The sequence below is a fragment of the Peromyscus maniculatus genome, chromosome 1 (assembly GCF_049852395.1).
Source record: "Peromyscus maniculatus bairdii isolate BWxNUB_F1_BW_parent chromosome 1, HU_Pman_BW_mat_3.1, whole genome shotgun sequence".
NCBI classification, from domain to species: Eukaryota; Metazoa; Chordata; class Mammalia; order Rodentia; family Cricetidae; genus Peromyscus; species Peromyscus maniculatus.
The window spans coordinates 153,911,003-153,933,577 of NC_134852.1; the positions used below are offsets into that span (position 1 = coordinate 153,911,003).

At 52.9% G+C, this 22,575-nt stretch overlaps 1 protein-coding gene across 7 annotated transcripts; it reads right to left on the minus strand.

Annotated features, from left to right (window-relative positions):
- Positions 1–16,371: 16,371 nt before the first annotated feature.
- Cdkn1c (cyclin dependent kinase inhibitor 1C) lies at positions 16,372–19,289 on the minus strand. 7 transcript variants are annotated; one of them, XM_006977301.4, is made up of 4 exons: positions 18,912–19,289; positions 17,791–18,775; positions 17,143–17,281; positions 16,372–17,049 (listed from the first exon to the last, which is right to left on the minus strand). In XM_006977301.4, the coding sequence occupies exons 2-3, from the start codon at positions 18,764–18,766 to the stop codon at positions 17,148–17,150; spliced, it is 1,110 nt and encodes a 369-aa protein (XP_006977363.2). In that variant the 5' UTR covers positions 18,767–18,775; positions 18,912–19,289; the 3' UTR covers positions 16,372–17,049; positions 17,143–17,147. The 7 variants fall into 7 exon arrangements, with proteins under 7 accessions (XP_006977363.2, XP_006977362.2, XP_006977366.2 ...); XM_006977300.4 differs by having other exon boundaries at positions 16,372–17,054; positions 18,912–19,165; XM_006977304.4 differs by having other exon boundaries at positions 16,372–17,054; positions 17,791–18,734; positions 18,912–19,158.
- Positions 19,290–22,575: the final 3,286 nt, after the last annotated feature.

Sequence of the window (22,575 nt, forward strand, 5' to 3'; positions counted from 1 at the left end):
AGAATGCCTTCCTGGGGTGCAGCAGTAACTAGACCCCATTGGACAAAGGCCAGAGCAGACCACTTCATGCCAAATTCCACTCAAGCTTGCTCTCAGTTCCAGCAAAATTCCAAAGTATATTGTTGTTATTGTTATTATTTTGCAATTACGTGACATTTTTTAAATGCCTGGAGTGTTTTTTCAGCCATTTTCATTAGCTCCTTCTCGCTTGTGCTGAAGAGGCAGTTCAGCATTTGGCTTGCTACCAAGTAATCCGGCCAAAGTTCAGAGAGGTCAACCTACCCACCTGGGTCACACAGCAACAGTGTGGCTGGTGCAAGAACAGAAGGTATCAGGCCCAGCCAGGCCATCCTGTTGGACTAAGAGGTTATCTGACTTCTCAGCCCCTGCTGGGCTCTCCTTTGGATTTAAGAAAGTGTTCAAGGCCAGAGCAGAAGGAGAAAGAACGGAAGGGGGAGGGAGGGAGAGAGGGAGTTGGGAAAGAGGGAAAGGAAAGGAGCCAGAGGCAGATTCAAGAGACTAAAGCAAAAAGGAAAGGATATCTGGGGGAGCACAGGACCTGGCAGGATGGCATTGAAGGACCCCAGTGGGGAGCCAGCCTGCTCTGTCAGCTCTTCCTCCCTCACCTCTGGGTCAGAGCCAGCTTCCAAGAAGTCTCAGTCCTCAGTGAGGGTGGGTACCCCATACACAGCCTGCTTCTAGACTCATCCTCTGGGGAGGGGAGGGCTGAGGAAACACCGGGGTCTCCAAATGCCTCTCAGAGCAGCAGGAAGCCCTGAGACCCATGTTAGTCGGGAACCTCACCCCAGCCTCAGCTCCCACTGTTCTGCAGAGGGACACACGGTGGGAATCCAAACTGAAAGCCTAAAGTCATGTGCTGAGTCAAGTCCCCTCCACAAAACAAACAAACAAACAAACAACACACTTCTGTTGAGCCCTAATCTCAAAAGGTGACTCTATCTGAAAATGGGGTCTTTTTTTAAAATGAGGTCTGTAGTGGCCCTGCTTCACTCTGACTGGAATCCTTGTGGGAAAGGGAGATGGGGCATAGCTGTGCAGAGGGAAATCACATAACGAAGGAAGATGCAGTCTACAAGCTAAGGACAAGAGGCCTTGGGAGGGGCCAGCTCCTCAGCTCCTTGCTCTTCCTCTCCGACTTCCCGCCTCCGGACATGGAGCAGGGGACTGGATAACTGTTGAAGCCCCTGGCTGTGGTGTTTCCTGTGAAGACCCAGCCTCCATCCCATCAGCCCACAAAGGAGACGCCTGCCCGCACAAAGAGGCACCAGCCTTGGCCTCCAGACCTAAGACAACAGCCACTGCCTCCTACCCCGGCTCAGAGACCTTTTGTGCAATTTTACTAACGAGGCTCTAGCCAATGCCCTTTAGAAGTCTCATACTAACACCTAAGGACACATCAGGAGAGTGCCCTCCCCCATGCCATCCTCACAGATCAAGACAGTCCATGTACAGTCACTGTGTCTCTTAATCTCCAAATGCTAACGGAGTCCAGTCTGAGGGTTAGAGATCTGTCGTCCTAAAGAACCAGGGTAAGAGCTGAAAAACTAAGTCCCGCCCCGGCTGTGAGGTTTCCCCAGCTGTGAGCACAGGCCAGTCCTCCCCACCTGGAGTCAGTTGATCAGCTGCTCATGTGCTAGTGACAAGGGGGCCTCCCCTCCTATCTGGGTTTTCACTCACACATGTTCTATTAAGTTTTGCTTTATGCCCGAGTGGTCTCTGATGTGAACTGTTTGGGGGGCCTCTGCATGTTTCTTCATGTCCTCTGGCCCAAAGTCAGTCCCCAAGTTTCAGAAAACACCCTCCTCTATTGGATGAGGTGGGGAAGAAGAGGAAAGAAAACTACAACACAAAACAAAAGCACGAGAAACAAAAGGGAGAGAGAGCTGGCTGCCCCTTCTGCAGAATCTTCCTGCAGGAGACAATTCATTTGAAGTGAACTGTTTCCTTTGTGCGGGGATTCGGGGAACATGCTGGTGGGGTTGGTTATAGATGTAAAGCCTGGTCTTTTCCTTTGATTCAAATATTTAAATTCTCAAATATATATTCTGTGACAATTGAATGGCAGCTGACCTCACTTATTTTCATAGAAAAAATTCAGAAGGCATAGGCCGCAGTTAATCTAGGCCCCCGCCTGCTCGCAGGGGCACAGTCGGTCCCGGGTGGGGGGACATAATCCTTTTATTCAGACATTTGGCTTAAAAGAATAACAAGGGGGGAAAGCTGGGATGTAATTACATTGCATGGAAAGCAGAAAGATCTCTCTCTGTGTGTTTCTGTGTGTCTGTCTCTTTCTGTCTTTCTCTGTCTCTCTGTCTCTGTCTGTCTCAGTCTCTCCCCCCCTCCCCTCTCCTCTCTCCCTTCTCTCCTCTCTCCTCTCTCGCTTGTTCAAGTCTCCTTTTCCATCCTCACAGATTTGGAGGCTCAGGGCCAGAGGCTATTTTCTTGGTAAAGGAATCATAACTGTTTTCCTCGCTATTGTATGCACTCTGCCACCCCCACTCCCCAGGATTTTCATTGTTGGGTAGGCTGTCACTCATTCACCAAATCACTCATTCCCTCCACTCCAGGCAAAGACTTATTGTGTGCCAGGCTAGCCAAGCCCAGGCTAGACGAGTTTAACCAGACCCTACCAACACAGATCCCTACTAAAAGCCCCCTTAGGCGTAAAAGAATAGGACTCTAAGCTTGCAATAGGATAGCCCTGAAGCCCTCATAGATGCCATAAATCTTAAGAGGCCTCTGGAACACCTGAGTCTACAGTGAAGGGGGCCCCTCCCCTGGGCCAGCCAAGCAAGATTCTGGCACAGCCGGTGGCCAAATCCTACTCCCAGGGCCCGGGTCCCAGAGGACCCTGGCCCAGTCCATCAGCAGTCTGGGCCTTTAATGTTTAAAGATCTCTCCCCTCGTTTCAAAAACTCCCTGACACAGTTTTCTGTGATGCGTGGGCTGTCGGGACATCTGTCTTCTATACCTAATAAAGTCGCCGGGACTCAGAATGAACTCCGCGTGGCTTTGAATCCGGGCTCACATATGGTTGGTAATTAGCTGGCTATCTCTTGGCGTTAAATGATTTTTTTTTTTCTCGCCCGGTTCGCATCCATAATAGACATGAACAGAGTTGCGATTGTTCGCTGTTGCGGGACGTTCTGCGCCTGAATGAGCGGGGGGCTGCTGCGTCGACGCGGATTTGACATATGGTTGCGCGGAGCCCAGAAGAATGGGCCCCTGTGTGTTCGACCCGGACGCGGCGGCGCTGGCCGTGCCAGCCCGGCGGAGACCCGGGTGCCCGACGGCGCAGGAGGAGCGGGGCGCCGCAGCCGCGGGCGCACCGTCGGGGCGCGGGGTCCTCGAAGTCCAGTCGGGCCAGACGGCATATGGGGTGGGATGCTGCGAGTGCAGCAGGGCCGCTGTGCCGGGGGGAGGGGGGGCAGTTTGGGGAGAGTATGCATGAGAGCATGGGTGCATGGGTGGAGGTGGGTGGATGCATGGAGGCACTGGATGGATGGGTGGTGGGTAGGTAGAAAGATGGAAAAACAAACGAGTGGATGGATGGAAGGACCGGGGGTCCGCTGCAAGAATGGAAGGATGGATGGACGGATCCCGGGCTCCTGCACCGCCCCGGGCCGGCCGTGGCGCCCGTGCAGGCCTCGAGGCGCGGCGGGGGAGGCTCTACGGCTGCCGCAGCCCCATTGTGAGAAGCGCGAGACAATGAGCGGCCCGAGGAGGCACCTGCTCGCCTGAAAGGCCCATAAATCGCCGCCGGGTCCAGCTGCCTTCCCGCCCCTCCCCGAGGACCGGCGGGCTGAGCGCGGCCGCGGCCGGGAGGGGGAGGCTCGGTCGTCGGTCCCGGCAGAGAGACCGGGGCCACCGCCACCGTGGCGCGCGCCTGCCCTTGTGCCTCAGCGCAGCTGCCTGCACCCCCAACTGAGCCGCCACGGCCTACCCTGGCTCTGCCCAGGGGTGGCCTTGGGCAGCAGCCGCCCCTCCTGCAGAGAGATTTCTGACCTACCAGAATTGGGGTGTGACTAGGCAGCTCAGAAACGAATCCTTGAGTTTTTGAACCCCAAGTTGTTACAGATTCTAACATCCACATTGTTGGGAGCTTTAAAAAGTATGGGTTCCCTTGTTTCCCCCCCCCCCCCCCCAGAGCCTGGGAAAAACAAGCCTCTCTGCCCTCCAGATTTCTGCCCACCTCATTTGGCTAAACTAGGGCCCAACCCCACTTACATTAGTTCTAACGCTACTTATTCGGGCAGGAAACAGGCTGAAGCCTTGCCCTGCTGGTCTGGGTCCACTTCCAACCAACTTCCCGGTCGAGCGGGGAAGTGCAGCAGGCTCAGAATGAGTTCAAAACTTCCGGGAAGTTTTCTGTGCAAACAGCACCAACTTCCCCTCACAGTAAGGAAAGCTGTGGTCCCCTCCAGGGACCCTGCTCAGGGGAGGGAGGGAGTTAGGGTTTTCTAACGCACACACCCCTCAGAGAAGCCTTGGGAGGGGGGAGGGCTTTGACCAGAGCTGAGGTGGACAGGAAGCGGCAATTGTCCCCTGGAAAGCCCTGGCATTCTAAGGCTTCCCCTGGGATCACCTCGGTTCATGGGAGAGGCTTCTGAGCATGACAGCCCCAGGAAGGGCAGGAGTGAGGATAGAAAACCCTTTTTATTCTTTGGTTGGTTTCGGTTTGGGTGGGTTTTGCCTTTTTGAAGCAGGGTCTCACTCTGTAGCCTAGGCTGGCCTGGAGCTCAGGGAAATCCTCCTGCCTCTGCCTCTGGATACTGAGATTATCAGCATAAGCGCCCCCCCCCCGCGCCCCAACCCCCACCCCACCCCGTGAAACTGGATTTCACATTCTTCCAGGTTGACCTGGAACTCATTGTGTAGCCCAGGATGGCCTCCAACTCGACAATCTTCCTGCTTTAGCCTCCTAAGTTCTGGGATTACAAGCATTAGCCACTATACTATGCCTGCCTAAAAGAGCCACATTTAAATGGCATAAGGGACAAGAGGGACCAGACTTAGCAGAGGGAGGCTGTGGCCCCTGGCTGTATCCAAGGCCAGCCACCATCCTCCCTCAACAGAAGCACCCTTTCTGTTGGACACTCCATCTCTGTTCAACGAGAGTAGGACTTGGCAGCTCTCTCCCTCTGGACTCTTCAGGCGCTGGCACACACCTACCAGGACTTTCTTCCAGGAAAAGGCATGTGTTCAGTCCCCAGGTCCTTGCCAGCACCAGCCCTAAGCTGGCTGCCTGTGTGCACCCCACTGAACGGCACCCAGGACACATTCTGGAGCCTAGAGGAGTTGGCATAGCTGAGCAGGGCCACAGCAGGCCTCTCGATGGGACGAGGCGTATGTGTAACAACTCCCTCACAGGTGTCTAAGATTGAAGGTGTGACTGTTTCTGACACCCTGGTGTTATCTCTACCCTTCCCTCGTGCCCTAATAAAAGGCCGGCATTCCTCCCCCATCCTTGCCTCCCTCACATATTAGAAGAATTTTTTCCATTTCCTTTGATGTTTTTTATAAGTTGCATCTCATTTCCTGCTTGGGCATTTCTAACCTCCTGTGACTCCAACTCAGGACACTTGCTGTGGCTGCCTGGTGGCTGTGTCTCCTTGACACCCCACCCAGTGACTAGTTTAAGAGGGTTCAATCTTCTGTGGGCCGTGGTTATCCACCTTTCCCCTCCTTTCTTCCAGTGGCTCCCCGAGAGGGATGGTCTTGTCCACGATGAAGGCAGCCTGCTTGCTACAAGACCCTATCTATGCCTCCCCTCCGGTCTCCAACCTCGTGAATATTCATTTTTCCAATGCTATTCCATTCAGAGGGCCACAGGCTGATCTGGGCGGAGGGGGCTGACATCCTCAGCACCCTAAGAGACCAGCTTGGGTAGTGCTCAAAGCCTTCAAGGGGTGGAGCCAGGCAGGGTGGTGGGGAGATTGATGCTCAAGCCTGGCTCCACCAACCCTAGAACACAGCTAGGAAAGTGCAGGAAACTCGGAATTAAGCAACTGAGAGAGAACAAGACAAATCATCCATGTGAGGCGATTCATCTTCCTCTGCTCTTTCTTTCCTGTTTCCTTCTTCTCTTCTTTTAAAAAAATAAATAATTTTTTTTTTAAAAAAAAAAAAGCTTTTTATTATATTTCTATTTAGTGGGGCGGGGGTGCACCAAGGCCTGCATGAGTGGAAGCCAGAGGACAGCTTGGAGAAGTCAGTTCTCTGCTTTTACCATGTGGGGCCCCAAGGAACTCGGGTGGTCAAGCTTGGCAACAAATGCCTATATCCACAGAGCTCTCACTTCTTCCCCTCCCCCAGCTCCTCCTCTTGTCTTCTTTTTCTGTTGGTGCTGGGGATAGAACCCAGGAACTTGCATGTGCTAAGCAAGCACTCTACTCCTGAGCATATCTCCACTTCCCTTCTCTTCCCCCACTCCAAATTATCCTCTCCACCCCTCTTCCTCCCTCATTTATGCACAGGGCTCTGGCCTTGAAGCAAAGCACCATCAAAACCAATCTGAGTATCTAAGGGCAGCTCCTGAACTGAGTGATATAACCCAGGAATTCGAAAAAGCAAAGGCCAAATTCCCTGACCCTTTGGGGTACCATAAACCAAAAAAAAACAAACAAACAAACAAAAAATCGGTCTGTGAGAGCACTAACCATGAATAGGAAGATAGGATACAGACCTCTAGCCAGAGACCAGAAAATGGGCACTGCCTATTGTAACCTCTAGCCAAGCCCCTGCCCACCTCACCATGTATCACAGCTCCCCACACATAGGTACCTAATGGCCTCTAGACCATCAGGAGCATCCAGTTCCTGTGAACTGTGACTTTCTTTTCTTTTTAAATGGTTCTGGGGTTTGAACCTAGGGCCTTGCACATGCTAGGTGAGTGCTCTACCACTGGGCTATTTCCCCAGCCACCCTGTGCACTGTGGCCAAACACCAGACACTCTGCTGTTTATGCAAAGCTGAAAGGTATTTTTTTTTTGACACTTTAGAAGCTGCAAGTCCAGTACAAGGCACCTATAGTTTAGCAACTGTCATGGGCTGTTCTCTGCTTCCAAGATGGTGGATGGCACAAGGGATATGAGGGTGTTTGGGGCTTCATGATTGAATCACCTCTCCTAAGCCTTGACACTCAACATTATTATGAAGGCCTCCTGGACTCTGAGGCACCTTCACACCCTGGGTGTTAGCAGCTTCACCTTGGCCTCTCAGGTCTACATTCACTATGTCTTTAAGGCTAAGTCCTTGTCATCCAAACCTTGGACTTCAAGATTGAAGGTGAAATACTGGGGTCAAAAGATAAGCCATGAGGCCATCAACATGAAAGACGCCCAAAACCTAGGAAACAGGGTTGGGACTCCCTTCTACTTCGACAGGCCAAGGAGTATCTCCCAGGCCTCACACCAGACAAGGCTTGGGATGGGATTGACATCATATGAGCCTTGGCATCTGGACAGATGGGAGCCTTTTGGGGGACTAAGTGAAGACCAGAGAAGGTTTACTACACCTTGAGGTCATTGATGCTGGACTCTCGATCACATGCTCTTCATCAGAAAGGGACAACTAAGGCCCATAAAAGGAAACAGGCTTCTTGTCTACCTTCTTCATGATCATGAAGCCAGAGCTGATAGAAAGGCAAGGGAAGTCAGATCTTGGCAAGAAGAGGAGGTACAGAACAAGAAGAGTCCAGCATGGCCACAGCCTCCTACTGCCCAAAGCCAGGCTGGATCCACCACACCCAGGGTGAGCTGGACAGCTACAAGCCCAATTCACATAGATACTGACCAAGGAGCTTAGCAAGCCCTAAACACCCAGACACCATCTTAACCCAAGACCCTGCTCACAGTCCCCACTACCATGGATGTGGCCCTGGGGCAGCTCCCTGGGACAATGGGTAGTTTCAAGGGAAAGAACAAAATGTTAATTTTTTTTCAAAATTATTTATTTGCTTATTTATTTATTTATTTTTATTTATTTATTTAGAGGCAAGGCATTGTGTAGCCCAGCCTGGCCTTGAACTCACAAAGATGACCTTGAATTCCTGATCCTCCTGCCTCCATCTCTCGGCCTTTGCCATCATGCTTAGCTCAGAAGAGATGATTTCTAACTACATACAAACCCTTATGGTCCCAAAGGACAGCTCATGGTGGCTGAGGACCTCAGTCTGGTTTTCAGCTGATGAGTTCCTCAGCTTGCCAGGGTCCTTCAACCATTAGTGTCCCCATGTGTCACTCTCTTTTTAGTTCCTATTGGTCACCAAAAATAGACCAATGTCTCAGAAGCTCAACAGAGCAGGGGCATAGGGACCAGTCAGGGCTCAGGGGCGAGTACACATGGATGCCCTCCTCCAGTGGGGAACCACCCGTCAGGGAAGCAGGACACTGGACACATGGTGGTACTGAGTACAAAATTACCCAGCATCTCCTAAGACTTGGCCAGAGAGTAGCCAACCACAGGCCTTCCTTACAGAGAACAACCAGTGCTAGACGGGCGGCACTGATGATGGCGCCTGGATTGGCATCGCTAACGAAGGCTCCTCAAAGTGGAGAAGATTCGCCTGGAGGACAAGGCCAGTTGAGGCCACAAACCCGGTGGGCATCTGCAGGAAGCAGGGTTTGGGATTAGTTTACTGCGCTGCAGAGAAAACAAAAAGAAAATGGAAACAGAACTTAAGAAGAGTAAAATGTAACTTCTGTTGAAAGGCGGAGGGGAGCTCTTTGTTAGTTTGTTGTTAGATTACTTATTAGTGTCTCTGTTTGCAAAGTTCCCTAAGAATCTTTCAGCAAGCGTAAGCAACACTATTTCAAGTTGCTGAGTAAATTCAACATCAGACACAAAGTTAACAAAAAAAGACACATTAATGCCCAGATGGTTTTGCAGCCTATCATGACAACCTGAGTTCCATGCCTGGGACCCACATCATGGAAGAAGAGGCCTGACTCTCCCAAGTGTCCTCTGACCTCCACACATACACTGCTGCATGTGTTTTCCTACACACACACACACACACACACACACACACACACACACACACACACACAAAATAAATAAATGCAAGACCCAAGTGATTCAAGGCTCATTGGGTAAAGGCAACTGCCACTAAGCATGATGACCTGAATCCACACGGTGGAAGAAAAGGACCAACTCTCACAAGTTGCCTCTGACTTCCACATGTGTGCACATACATACACACACAAAAAATAAATTTAATAAAATAAATAAATGCAAAAATCAAATTTAAAAACAAATTAGATGTGTGTGTGCAAATATACACAAGGGCTATATGATAGGGCACATGCACAGACCCAATGTATTATGTATACACATATACACACACAATCCAGGAACAAAGGCAGAAAGGGCTGCTAGTGGGTGTCTTGGCTAAGTGTTTTGGTGGTGCTGTCTCAGTGGCTCCAGGATACAGTATCCTTGCTCCTTCCTACATGCACATTTTCCTGATGTGGCATGCAGGAAGCCATTTGGGCATATCAAACAAAAGAATTTGTTTTCTTTTATGACAGAGGGTCTCATGTAACCCAGGCTGCCCTTAAACTTGCTATGCAGAAAAGGTAACTTTCAACTTCTGATCCTCCTGTCTCCCATTCTGAGAGCTGGGGTCCCAGGCATGAATCATCACAGCCCGTTATGTGGTGCTAGGAATGGAATCCAGGGCTTCCTGTATGCCAGACAAACGTACAACCGACTGAGCAGCATCCCCACCCCCAGGAAGTTTGTTTTTATAATTACATTGTACTTCTTGGATTTCTTTAAGGAGCCATTGTTGGCATTTATTAAAGACTGTGCATATTTAACATACTACATGAGTTCTCTATTTACTCGTTGCTGACTCTTACTGCTTTCTAAATTTGTTCTATTTTTTTTTCCTTTTTCAGGTGTGGTGTACATGTGTGTGTGTACACATATGTGATATGCATGTATTTGCACACACGTGTATGATGTACATGAATGTGTTCTCACATGTGTGTAGCATGCATATATTTCAAATATGTGGATGCACACATGTATGCATATGTATATGGATACCTAAAGTTGACTTTGAAAGTTTTTAATTTCTCTCCATCTTATTCACTGAGGCAAAGTCTCTGAGCTGAACTCAGAGCTCACTGATGTGGCTAGTCTGACTAGCCGGCTTGCTCCAGGGAGTCCCTGGCTCTGTATTCTAAGTGCTGGCACTGGAAGCAAGCCATCATGCCCACTTGGCACTTACATAGGCTCTGGGAGTCAGAAGTCCTCCTGTCCATGCTTATGTGACAAACACATTAGCCACTGAACCATCCCTAGCCCTAATTTATGTTTCTAAAAATTTCATACATGTATATATTTTAATCATATCCATCCCCATTACCTTCCATTGCCCCTCACCAAGCTGAACTCAAGAAGTTTGCAATAATTTTTTTTGTTGTTTACTGCTGAGCATTTTTGCTCAGGTGGAAAAAACTATTTGCTTTTGTTTGAAAGGCAGGTGGCAATTATGCCCTGAAGTCAACCCCACACTAAAGGCTGTTCTAGCCATGATGGCTGCAGATTCAGGAACAGAGGACTAGACTCTGCCTCCTGCTTCTTGAATCTGGAGGTCTCTGTGCTGAGACTCACATGCAGCAGAGGTGACAAGGTGCCACTTCTAGGGCCAGAACTGAGAGCTTGCTCAAGTTCTGCCCGGGTCTCCCCAAACACTAGTGCATGGCCTCTGACATGCATATGGGGAGGAAGCACAGACAGGTCTGAGGATGAGACTGAGTGCAAGGAACTGGGGACCTGCTGGCAGTTCCTTCCTGGGTGAGGTAGGGGGTGAGCTGTGTTAGATGTTGATGTCAACCTCTGGTACATCACCCTCACTGCAGCCCCACAAAGCACAGCCCTCCCTAGACCCCCAACTTATAACCACATAGCACTGGATGGTTCTTGACTTGGCAAAAGACTTGGGATAAGTATTAGCTACAGAAGAGAAAATGCCAGTTGTGATCTGTACCCGACTCCATGCCACTGGTAATGTGTGGTGGAGATACCGCCATGGTGGGAGCTGGACAGCACGGGAATTGAGCCAATGCTGAAGCCACATGGACAGAGGAGAAAGATCATTCCCGGAGCTTCTAAGGACAGTAAAGATCAAAGCATTTCTTCCCAAGTCCATAAGGCTTTTTGAGCGAGGCCACTTCCCCTTTGTACTACAGGGCTTATCTACATCACATATCCCAAGATACTCAGTGTCTCTACAAATTATATGAAACTGGATACTCTATAAAATGAAAAGATTTGCTTAGCTCACAGTTCTGTAGGTTGAGGAGACAACACCAGGATCTGCAAGCTTCTGGTGAGAGCTTCATGGCTGGTACATAGGAGAGGACAAATTACATCACAAAATGGGAAGCCAGAGAAAGACTGAGGATCCCACCATCCTTTTCAAGGGTATGCCCCCAGTCTACTAAGGACCTCCAACTATCTCCTCCATCAATTCACACCAACATTTTGGGGACAGAGCTTCCCTCTCATGAGCCATTGGGGGATACACTCAAACACTGTACAAGACATAGCACCAAGCCTCCAGAATGACAATACAGTGTCACCAGGCTCCTGGTGTCCTTCCTCCAGATGGTGAGCTGGGAAGTGTATTGTCAACTTGGTTTTCACTATGCTGCACAACAAACACACCCCACACCCTCGGTGGCTAACAGAAAGCAAGGCGCTTTCTCACTCTCTTTGACAACCAGACTTGTGGGCTGTGATTGAACTCTGCTCTGACTTCTGGGAAGGAGCAGCCAGATTCAGATCTTGCCAGTCCCAAGGTAGAGACAAAATGGCAGAACACTGGCCCAGGCAGGCTCATTTCAGAAGCAACACAGGACAGTCACACTTCACTAGGCAGCAATAGTCACCTGTGCAGGTCTCATAGAACACAGGAGAGGCAGACTCGCCTGTAAGGAAGGGCGGCAGATACCTTGGCAATAATGCAAGGGACCTCACAGCCAGTTAGAGGATGGGCCACAGCTCTGGTTCTTCATCCTGGGCCAGGTCAAAGAAGATGATGAACTGAGACAAAGTGGAGACCATCAGTGTCAATTTTTAATTGTGCTCTGTCGTGGCTGTGCACAGCTAAAAGGGTTTCTGTCATCCCCCCCCCTTTTTGAGATAGGGTCCCCACTTGCAACTCAGACTCACCTGGAACTCTCGAGCCACTAGACATGAGCCACATACAACTGATTCTAGGTTTGATTTGTTTTCTTTTGGTACTAAAGATTAAATATAGGGCTTTGGTTTGGTTTGGTTTTGGGGCATCATGTTTGGCCTAGGATGGCCTTAAAGTCATGACAATCCTCCTACCTCAGCCTCCCAAGTGTAGGGCGACAGGTGTGGACCATATCCTCAACTTTCTTTCTTTCTTTCTTTCTTTCTTTTTTTTTTTTTTTTTTTTTTGGTTTTTCGAGACAGGGTTTCTCTTGTGTAGCTTTGCGCCTTTCCTGGAACTCACTTGGTAGCCCAGGCTGGCCTCGAACTCACAGAGATCTGTCTGCCTCTGCCTCCCCAGTGCTGGGATTAAAGGCATGCGCCACCACCGCCCAGAGCGCTTCTTTGTTTTTTATATTTATTAGTTTATTGAGACAGATTTCATGTAGCTCAGGCTACCCTCTGTCCTTAAACTCACTATATAACTGAGGATGACCTTGAACTTCTGACCCTCCTGCTGGCACCTCCTGAGTACTGGGATTACAGCTGTGTACAACTGCACCCAGTTTATGCAGTGCTGGAGGATCAAACCCAGGGCTTCGTAAATGATAAGCATGCTTTCTAACAGCTAAATCACATTCCCATTTCAGATTTTCTTTATTTTCTTAATTGTAACACATTATTTGTTTGTTTGTTTGTGTGTGTGTGTGTGTGTGTGTGCGCGCGCGCGCGCGCGCGCGCGCGCGCGCGCGCGCGCTCAGTACACACAGTACAACTTGTAGGAGTTGGTTTTTGCTTTCCACCATGTGGATCCCAGGAATCAAACAGGCCATCAGCTGTGGCGTCAGGTGCCTTCACTTGCTGAGTCGTTTTCGAAGCCTGGTTTCTGTTCTGATTCACCTGAATTGGTTGGTGGTAGATGTGGCACAGAGGAGAAGCCTTGGAAACCAGTCCTCGACAGGAACTCTCTCACTGCTGCTGGGATCAGAACACTGTAGCCCCTCGGGGAGGTTTGGTGGCTTCTCTCAAAACCAAACAGGCTCCTCCCACAGGACGCACCAACTGAACTCCTTGGTGTTTGCCCGAGTGAACTGAAAACTTGGATTGACACAGATGTTTTCAGGGACTTGAGTCAAACTTGCCCAAACCGAAAGCAGCCATGATGCCCTTCAGTGGATGGTGGGATAAACTAGTGTAGAGCACCCTACAGCTACTATATTGTGTGATAAAAAGAAAGAGAAGCCATGGGAAGGCCACGGAATCCCTTTTGCCTAGTCTAAAAAGGCTGCACACAGTCATTCAGAAAAGGCAGAACTATGGCAGCTGAAAAGATCAGGATTGCTGGGGGTGGAGGAGGAGGGCAGATGGACTCCACTCCTTGATACTTCGATAGTGAACGCAGGACATCACACATTTGTCTAAACCCACAGATAGGACAACCCACCAAAAGTGAGCCCCCATGTAAACCGTGAACTTTCATTAAAAAACAATGTGTCAAAACAAACACAAAAAGCAGGAGACCAAATCAGTGCTGTTGGCCCTGGGGACTAGTCAGGCTATGCACTGGCCAGTTCTCTCCTATGCTGAACCAGCATTGGTACTGGGCAAGCTAGCTTGCCTCTCAAAACTTCACTCCATACATGCAGCTGTGACATAGGTGCTCATATCTCACCCCAGGGCTGTTGAGATAATGAACATGCTCCAAGGCTCTCATGGCCTATCCAAAAAGGGAAATCAGGGTGGTGATGGCCTGGATTGCAACTTATATCTCAAAGCAGGGAGCTTGGCCCTTTCCCTTCCCTCATTCTGGCGATCTGCTCCCACCCCACACTTCACATCAAACCTGGCAACCTCAGGCCTTCCAGCTAAATACAACTCATAGCAGTCCCTAACCCTGCCCCCAGCTACTCTAACTCCCTATTCCGGGAATACCCCAGGGCCTCAGGGCCCAGACACGGCAAGTTTCCTCTGCCGATCCCACTGATCTTGTGCAGTCAGCATATGCTGGCAGCTAGAAACCCTACTGTGCCCTGTTTTAAGTAAAGATTGGGTGTTGCTCAGCAGTCTCCAACACTGGTCTCAGTGTACTGTGGTTCACTGGGTCTATCTTTGCCTCCCACACAGAGGGTCTTAGGGAGCCTGGAAGTGCCAACTTTCTTCTTCCCGAGTTCTCTGACATCTCTCATTCCTTTGGAATATGAGCCACCCAGCCTTTATAGCACAGCACCCTCCTGCCGTACCTGCCTTCTTGCTGGCTCTCCTGCCCTCTGCTAGTAGTGGATCCCTTTGTGTCCATTCCTCACTGCCTTGCCCCAAATCCAAACTGCATCCTGTCGATCAGGCTCAAGAGACCAGGGCAGAAGGAGGCCCACCAGTCACACCCCAAAGCTCACACTCACCCTCAATAACAACCCATATGGTGGTAGCCCAAGTCCTACCAAGGCCCCAGGCAGCCCCTGAGAGCCCGACAGCCCCAGGGTCTCTTTCTCCTCCTCCTCTGCTCCAGCACACCCTTCTTCCCTTTCCTCCCCCATGGTCCAGTCTATTCTGCTGAGGGGTCCTGGATCACCCCTATTTAGATACTCACCCACCCTTCCCAGGGTGACTCCCCCTACCATCATGTGTCATTACCACTTGGGTGGTTAGTACAACAGACCTAGCAAGTGCCCTTCCATCTGGGCACAGGACAGGATGGTACCAGTGACATCCTGCAGGCCCAGGGCAGCAGCCATAGGACATCAGACATTTCCCAGCTCAAATAGAGAAACTCACTCCCAAGGTCAAGAAGGCCTGGCTGGGACCACATGGGCTCCGAGTCACATGTACGATGTTGCTTCCTAGGCCTGGCTCCTACTGCACCCAAGAAATGATGGTGGCATTGGCCTCTGTGTTCTCACACAGCCCTGGATGCTTTTGAGGAAGCCCCCCACCAGGAGTCATAGAATGTGGGGTTGCAGGTGGGCCCTAGGGTTAGTGTTTGTGAGAATTATAGCAGGGAACTGAGGCCTGGCCAATCTGCACATGGAGGCCTCTCTGCACTGTGTGCACACCACATAGTCATGCAGGTCCTTGAGGCCCCATGGCTACCTGCCAGGCTTCTGGACCAGTGTTCTCCTAATGGTGAGGACCTAACCCACACCTCTGCTGCCCAGCACCCCATGTACCATGGCCACCCTCAAGTCATGGAGAAAAGGGCTGCTCTGGCACACAGGTAAATGCTGGGAGTTTCCCCCTCCACCCATAGGAGCACCTAGGAGCCTGCAAGCAGCTTTCCTTGCTGGGATCTAATTCCTGAGTCACCAACAAGCTGAGGGGCTGCTGCAGTCAGCAAGGCCTACCCTCTCACTGAGATCTGCCCTCTCATTGGGGTGGGCACATTTCTCAGAATCTGACCACAGCTGGACCTCTGAGGTATTCAGGAGAGGTTCTGTTATGATACACCCCGAACATCTCTAAAATCTTGGTCATGTCTTTACAGTCTGATACTGTCCACGAGTTCTCTCTCGGCCCAACGAACTTGGCAAGGATTTCATGGGCTAATCTGTTTAATGTCACCTTTGCTTTTGAAATCCATCACTTTCATAGGTTTATAGGCCAGGTGTAAAGGACCCTTCCCTTTTTTTTTTTTACTAAAAGGGGGCTCTTTGGGACCAGTGGGCTGTTGGGAAACAGGGCATGGGATGTAGGAGGCATAGCTCTGAATTCTTCCACAGAAGCTGGGTCAGGGCCCATCCCCACCCCACCCCACCCCACCTGCTCACAGGCACCCCACCTCTAGTATTTGTTCCTCACCCCCTCCCCCCTCCCTACCAAGCCATCACACTGCCCACTCTTGGAGATGCTCAGCCTTATGGAACCATGGAGCTTTCAGGGCTCCATCACATGGAGAACTCCTACATGTGAACTGTGTGTGTTGTACTAAGTCCTGCAAGTCCCCATCAGGGCCTGGCTGGAGTTAGGAGAAAAGCTGAGAGTCTGTTGTGGACAGACACTTGTTTCCCAAACCTCTGAGTAGCAGGTCAGTATGCCTGCTGAAAGCGCCCCCCACCCCCTTGTAAGCAGCCCACACCCTGTCAAGGGGTGAGTATGCTTGGTTGACTCCCCTCTTCGCCCCAGCTCTGGGACTACAAAGGTGTAAAAAGACAAACAGACGAAGAATAATTTTTGTTGGGCCTCTTTATTTAGAACCTGGCAGACAAGGAGCCCTGGGCAGTTGGTATGGGCATCACAGGAACCATTTCGACAGTCTGGTCACCAAGTTTAAGAACAATCTAATAAAGCAGGGGGGAGACTGTAAGCTAACTGGAGATGAACGTGTGGGGGCTTTTAAACATCAACCATTTCCCTAGAGTCTAATATAAAAGTAGATTTACATTTGTGGGGTAATCTGAAGCTGGTGATTTCTAGTGCCTTTGGTAATAATCAATAACCCAGCAGTTGCGTGGCAGAGAGATCCACGCATGGATAAATACAAATATTAAGTTATCATAATTTTTTTAACTTTTTGTACAAATATACATTTTTTCCTTTTTCTCGTCTTTTTCCTTCGTTCTACATTTTCTAGTTTCTCTTTTTTTTTGCACTGAGAGCGAGTAGAGATTAGACATTTTACATAAATGATTTAAAGCTTTACACCTTGGGACCAGCGTACTCCTTGCACATGGTACAGAGTGTTCTCAATACATTGCACAGTTTTCAGATTTCCACAAAACCGTGGGCTGCTTTGCGCAGCCATCTCCGGTTCCTGCTACATGAACGAAAGGTCCCAGCGAAGCCCAGAGTTCTTCCACCGTCCGCTGCCCAGATGCCCAGCAAGTTCTCTCTGGCCGTTAGGCTCTAAACTGCGAGGAAAAGGACTCAGGTGAGCAAGCATGGCGGGAACCCCCCGGGGGCGGCCCCTCCGCGACCCCCGGGGGACACCAGACTCACCTAACTCATCGCAGACGCTTGCGCGGGGTCTGCTCCACCGCGCCCACCCCAGGAGCCACGTTAGGAGAGGGACACCCCGCAGGGACGTCGTTCGACGCCTTGTTCTCCTGCGCAGTTCTCTTGCGCTTGGCGAAGAAGTCTGCGGGCGACAGCGCACGCCGGTCAGGGCGGGGCCGGCCCGGAGACCCGCGAGGGGGCCCGCGGAGTGAGCAGGGCGCGGGGCTGGGGTGGGGGCGCCATCCCCGCCCGCGCCGAGGTCCGCGGCGGGTCAGCTTTGTTTACGTCGCCGCGCAATGTGCTGTGTAAGCATTTCCCCTTGTCCCGCGGCCAAGCCCCCCGGGGCTGCCGCCGCACTTAACCCCCTCCTCGCCGCACACACGGCGCCCTAAGGGCTCCCGCGGCCCCAGCCAAAGACCGCGATCCAAGTGGGTCGCGGCCAGGCTCACCCTCCCATTGCACACTCGGGAGCCTTCGTGATGCACCCCCACCAGTAGGAGAGGGGTGCGGGCGCAACCGCGCCCTAAGCGCCGCGGGCCCTTTAATGCCACGGGAGGAGGCGGGGACCGGGCGAGGCCCCCGAGGGCGAGGGAGAGCCCGGCCGGCCGGACAAAGCGAGGCCGGGCCGGGGCGGGGCCGTGCGGGGCTCACCGGAGATGAGAGGCCCCGACAGCTTCTGGATCGCACCGTTCGCAGTGGCCGCAGCAGTCCCTGCCGCGGGACGTCCTGGAATCCCCGAGAGAGGCTGCTCCTTCAGCTCCCGGCCGCGCGGCTCCTGGTTCGCGTCCTGCTCCTCGACCGGCTCCGCGCCCTGCTCATCGACCGGCTCCTCCTCGTCCTGCTCCTCGACCGGCTCCGCGCCCTGCTCCTCGACCGGCTCCCCGTCCTTCTCCTCGATTGGCTCCACGACCTGCTCCTCGCCCTGCTCAGAGCCCGACTCAGCACCCGGTTCCTCGCCCTGCTCAGGGACCTGCTCAGCACCCGGCTCCTCTCCCTGCTCAGGGACCTGCTCAGAGACCTGCTCAGGGACCTGTTCCTCGCCGTCCTGGGGCGCCACCTCCGGGTTCGCGTCCGGGATCGGGTCCGGAGTCGGGTCCGAGGTCGCGTCCGGGGTCACGTCCGGAATCTGGTCTGAGGCTGGATCTGCGGCCGGGGCCGGGGTCGCGGGTGGGGTGGGCTCCGCGACCACGGCCGAGGCTGGGGCGCTGGGCGGCTGCTCAGGCTCCTCCTCTAGGCCGTCGGGGGCCTCGCCAGCCGGCGGCCCAGAACGCGGGATGACAGCCACGGCCACCGGGGGAGGCCGGGGCCCCAACACCAGGCGACAGCGCCCCACCTGCACGGTCTCGCGGTAGAAGGCGGGCACAGACTCGCTGTCCACCTCCATCCACTGCAGACGACCAGGGCCTCGAAGAGGCACATCCTGCTGGAAGTTGAAGTCCCAGCGGTTCTGGTCCTCGGCATTCAGCTCCGCCAGGCGCATCCTCAGCTCGCGGCCCAGCTCCTCGTGGTCCACAGGCCCGAAGAGGCTGCGGCAGGCGCTGCTGCGCGCTATCGCTGGGAAGCTGTCGCTGGAAGCCAAGCGTTCCATCGCTGTTCTGCTGCGGAGGTACACGTCGGACATGCCCATGGTCGAAGGCTGTGCAAACGCGGGCGGCGAGAAAGAAGGGAGCGGGAGGAGAAGGAAGAGGGGAGAGGAGGAGGGCGGAGGCTGGGCTTGGGTGAGACCCCTTGCACAGCCCGCGTCCGCCTCTGCCTAGGGACGCGGCGGCTACCTGGCTGGTTGGTGGCGGAAGGCTCCTAGGTCTCGATCGCTTGTCCTGTCCAGCTTGGACCGCGCCCCCTCGGAGCTTGACTGCCTGTTCGTTTGCTCTCAGTCGGGCCTATTCGGCACCCCTCGAGCACAGCGCACTCGGCCTGTGAAACGCCCAGCCCGCTGCGCCCCTTTATACGCGCTGGCCCCACCCCCGCGCGCGCGGGCCTCCTCGCGATTAGCATAATGTAGTATTTTCAGTTTCAACAACACCGCGGCGATTGGCCGACGCACCCCGCCCCGCCCACAGAGGCCCGGCCCCCTAGAGTCGCTCATTGGCTGCGCGCACACACCCCCGGGGCCGGGCGGGGCCGGCGACGGGCGTGCGCTGATTGGCGGCCGCGCAGCGAGCGGGCTGCGCGGGACAGGGGGCGGGGCTCGAGTTAAAGAGCTCTGCGGGCGGTAACGTGACACCGCGACGCCCCTCCCCCTCGCCCCATTTCCCCCCCCTCCCGCCCCCCGCGGGCTCCTTTGTCTGCAGGCGGGGGCTTGCGCAGCCGCGACGCGCGCGCGCCCCCTCGGACCCTGGAGCTGGGCACAGCCCCTCGGCGATTCCGGCGTCGGTGCAGGTCCTTCGATCTCCACGGCCTTGTTCTCACTAGGGCTGCGCCAGCTGATAGGGCTTTAACCCACCACTACTAGCTGGGTCCTGGCCCTAGCAGGACCATGGCTGGAGCCACTCTCTGCACGCAGGCCTGTGTCCCTGCCTTCGAGGCGTCTGCACACCTGCTGGCCCTAAGAGCCTCTATCAAGGAGATAGGGACAGGGGTCAGTCCCATTCTCTTCCAGAGGGACAATATTGTGGAGATCTTGAGGGCCTGAACCACGGTCTGTAGCCTGATCCGTTGGCCCACCTACCCAGATGAGACACAAGCTGGCCCATTCTGGCCTGTACCTACATCACGATACTGATAGATGCCCAGGACCTCAGGTTTGTTGTCAGGCCATATCCAGCCCCCAGTTCTGCCTGCCTTGGTTGGCTGGAAGCAGTTGTGCAGGAAAGAGGGAAGGACCCACCCCCTCCTCCACACAGTGCCTGGTAGGTTGGTAGGGCCCTGGATACGCACACAAACACACCACGACTGTGGCTGGCCGACGCCCCCGCCCCAACCTCCGCCGCCAAAAGGAGTCCATTATTTAGGGCAGAGAGTCCAGAAGGTGACTCCGGCATGTGCCAGGAGCAGGCCCCCTCCCCCGCCATGGGGAACCAGGACTTCCGGACATACTTGAAAGGCCCTGCAGAGCCCCCAAGCTCTCAGCTCCCAGCAGAGATGCCTCTGAGAATTCGGAGACAGAATTCTATTTGCAGTAGTTAGGTAGTTCGGAACAACCAGGAAGGCACGCGGTTGATAACAGGTCTTCAAACCCTGTAGCCAGGTGCCAGACTGAATAGGTCGTCCTGAAACAGGTAAGAGACAGGGTTTGGGAGCTGCTCTGGTGGAGAAACCAGCACCCATGACCTGTGAGGATTTATTTTTCTCAAGTACACCACATTACAAATCTCTCAGGACATTGGTGTGTCACGGTATTTTTCTTGAGTAAAGTAAAATTAATGAAGGCTTCTGAGAGGCCCCATGAACCCCTTACTAAAGGCTAAAACCAACTAGTCCAGGGTCAGAAGGCGTCAGGGCTTTGTTCTGTCCCTGGGTCTAGGCCGCAGGGGCCTCCCCAGAGACCCCTGGGCACAGGACCACGCTTGTTAGTGACCACCTGGCCCCTAGGGTCTCCCCGACAGTCCGAATGCCCAGTCCGCAGCTGGCAAGGGTGGCAAGGACGGAGAAGGCCCACCCTGCTCACAGCCCAGTCCAAAAGCTGCCGTGAGACTGGACACACTCCCTGTGGTGCGGAGCTACCATGCCCTAGTTGTTGGGAGAAACAGTACAGAGACCCAGATGAGCTGTGCAGCCTGCCTCACTGGACATCAGCCTGGCTAGGACACCCCTGCCCGAGGTTACCCTCTTGTTTGTTTCCTACTTTTTTTTTTAAAAGTTTTGTGAGACAGTTTCTCTTCGCTTTGCACAGAGATCCACCGGCCTCCCGAGGGCTCCGGCTAAAGGTATGCGGCACCGCTGCCCGGCTGCTTTCTATTTTGATATTACTGTTTCATCAGTTTATTTGTCCCACCTCAACACAGGAGAAAATGACCCCTCTGCAAGTCTGAGTCAGGCGAAATCACGTCAAGGGTAACATCCCCAGACTTAAGCACACTGGTTCCAGGAGCAAGCAGGCTTGAGTCCTCACCTAGTCCTCCAGCCCAAGGGGTCTACAGGTAAGTAAACATCTATCTGGCTACAAGAATCGCCTATTTTTGTCATTAAAAATACATTCAAAGGAAAAAGGAACATTTTTTTTACTGTGTTGCTGCAGAGAGGTGGGGGGTGGGGTGCTAGTGGGGTGCTGCTCTGGTGTCGGGCTCATCAGGGACAATTTTCCTGGGCTTCTCTCGTGGGATGAAGGAGGTATAAGCTCTGGGACATGGTGAGTAGAGTGATGTTTCACTCCTGTAGTCTTCACCCATACCCTTGGGCAGTGTGTGTACTTCACCTCTAGCTTCTCCGGAGCACCTGGAAAGGCCACACATCTAAATCCAGAGACCAGTTTCTGCCACAGATCTTTGGCAAAATTTCTATGTGCACCCGTTTATATGACAACCATGGGAGCTGGTTTTTTGAGGTTTTTTTTTTCTGTGTGTGTGTGTGTGTGTGTGTGTGTGTGTGTGTGTACTCACTCGGCGGACCAAATAGAGAAAAGAGGGTCGTGGCAAGGCTCAGGCACAGCCACTCGGCTGGTGATTGGAGTAGGAGATAAAATTTGAAGAGCTGGGGGTGACTCAGTGTTAAGGCACTCGAGAAGTATGAACACCGGCTCTGGGTTCCATCCCCAGCACCGAAAATAAATGAATGAGTGAATGAATAAATAAATGCTGTGTCCTTCATCGCGAAAAGTTTGGAGCTGACTCTGCCGCGGCGCTGCTGACTGCAGCTAGAACACACAGCAGGCAAGCCGGCACTTCGGCACTGTGTTCCGAGGAGGAAACGGGCTGGCTAGATTAAACCCTTGCTGTGGCTCCTAGGTGATTAAGGCCAGCTTAACCCACACCCTCCAGCTCCTCGAACCAACTCCAAGATTTGATTAGTGAATTGTAACGCAGGAAAAATCCTGATCCCAGCCCTCCTGCACTTTCATTCTTAGAGGAGATTGGAGCAGCTAAGCCAGCTCAGTTTCCCGGAACGTCCCGGGGTCGCACTCACAACACCGGCATAGTGCTCAGCTACAGGGACTCAGGCACCCTGAGGAAACCGGGTGCCGAGGGTCTTCCAGCCCCTAACTAGAACGAAGGCAGGGTCCAAGAAGCCTGTCCTTGGCTTCATGCTGCCCCCTGGTGGCCCACTAGGGCAGCACCGGCTTCCTGGCTGCCCCGTGCCTCCCTTTCCTGCCTGCGTGGATGGCTCTCCCTGTCATACACACCCGCTGACCCACAGCCCCAGGTTCTGGGGCCCTCCTGGGGTAACCAAATATAGGATTGTGATTTGTCACCCCACTGGCTCTTAGTCAAACCTGCCTGAAGCCTTCTCAGATTCTAAGACCCTGAGCTGTCTTATCAGATAAATTAAGACCTTGAAGAA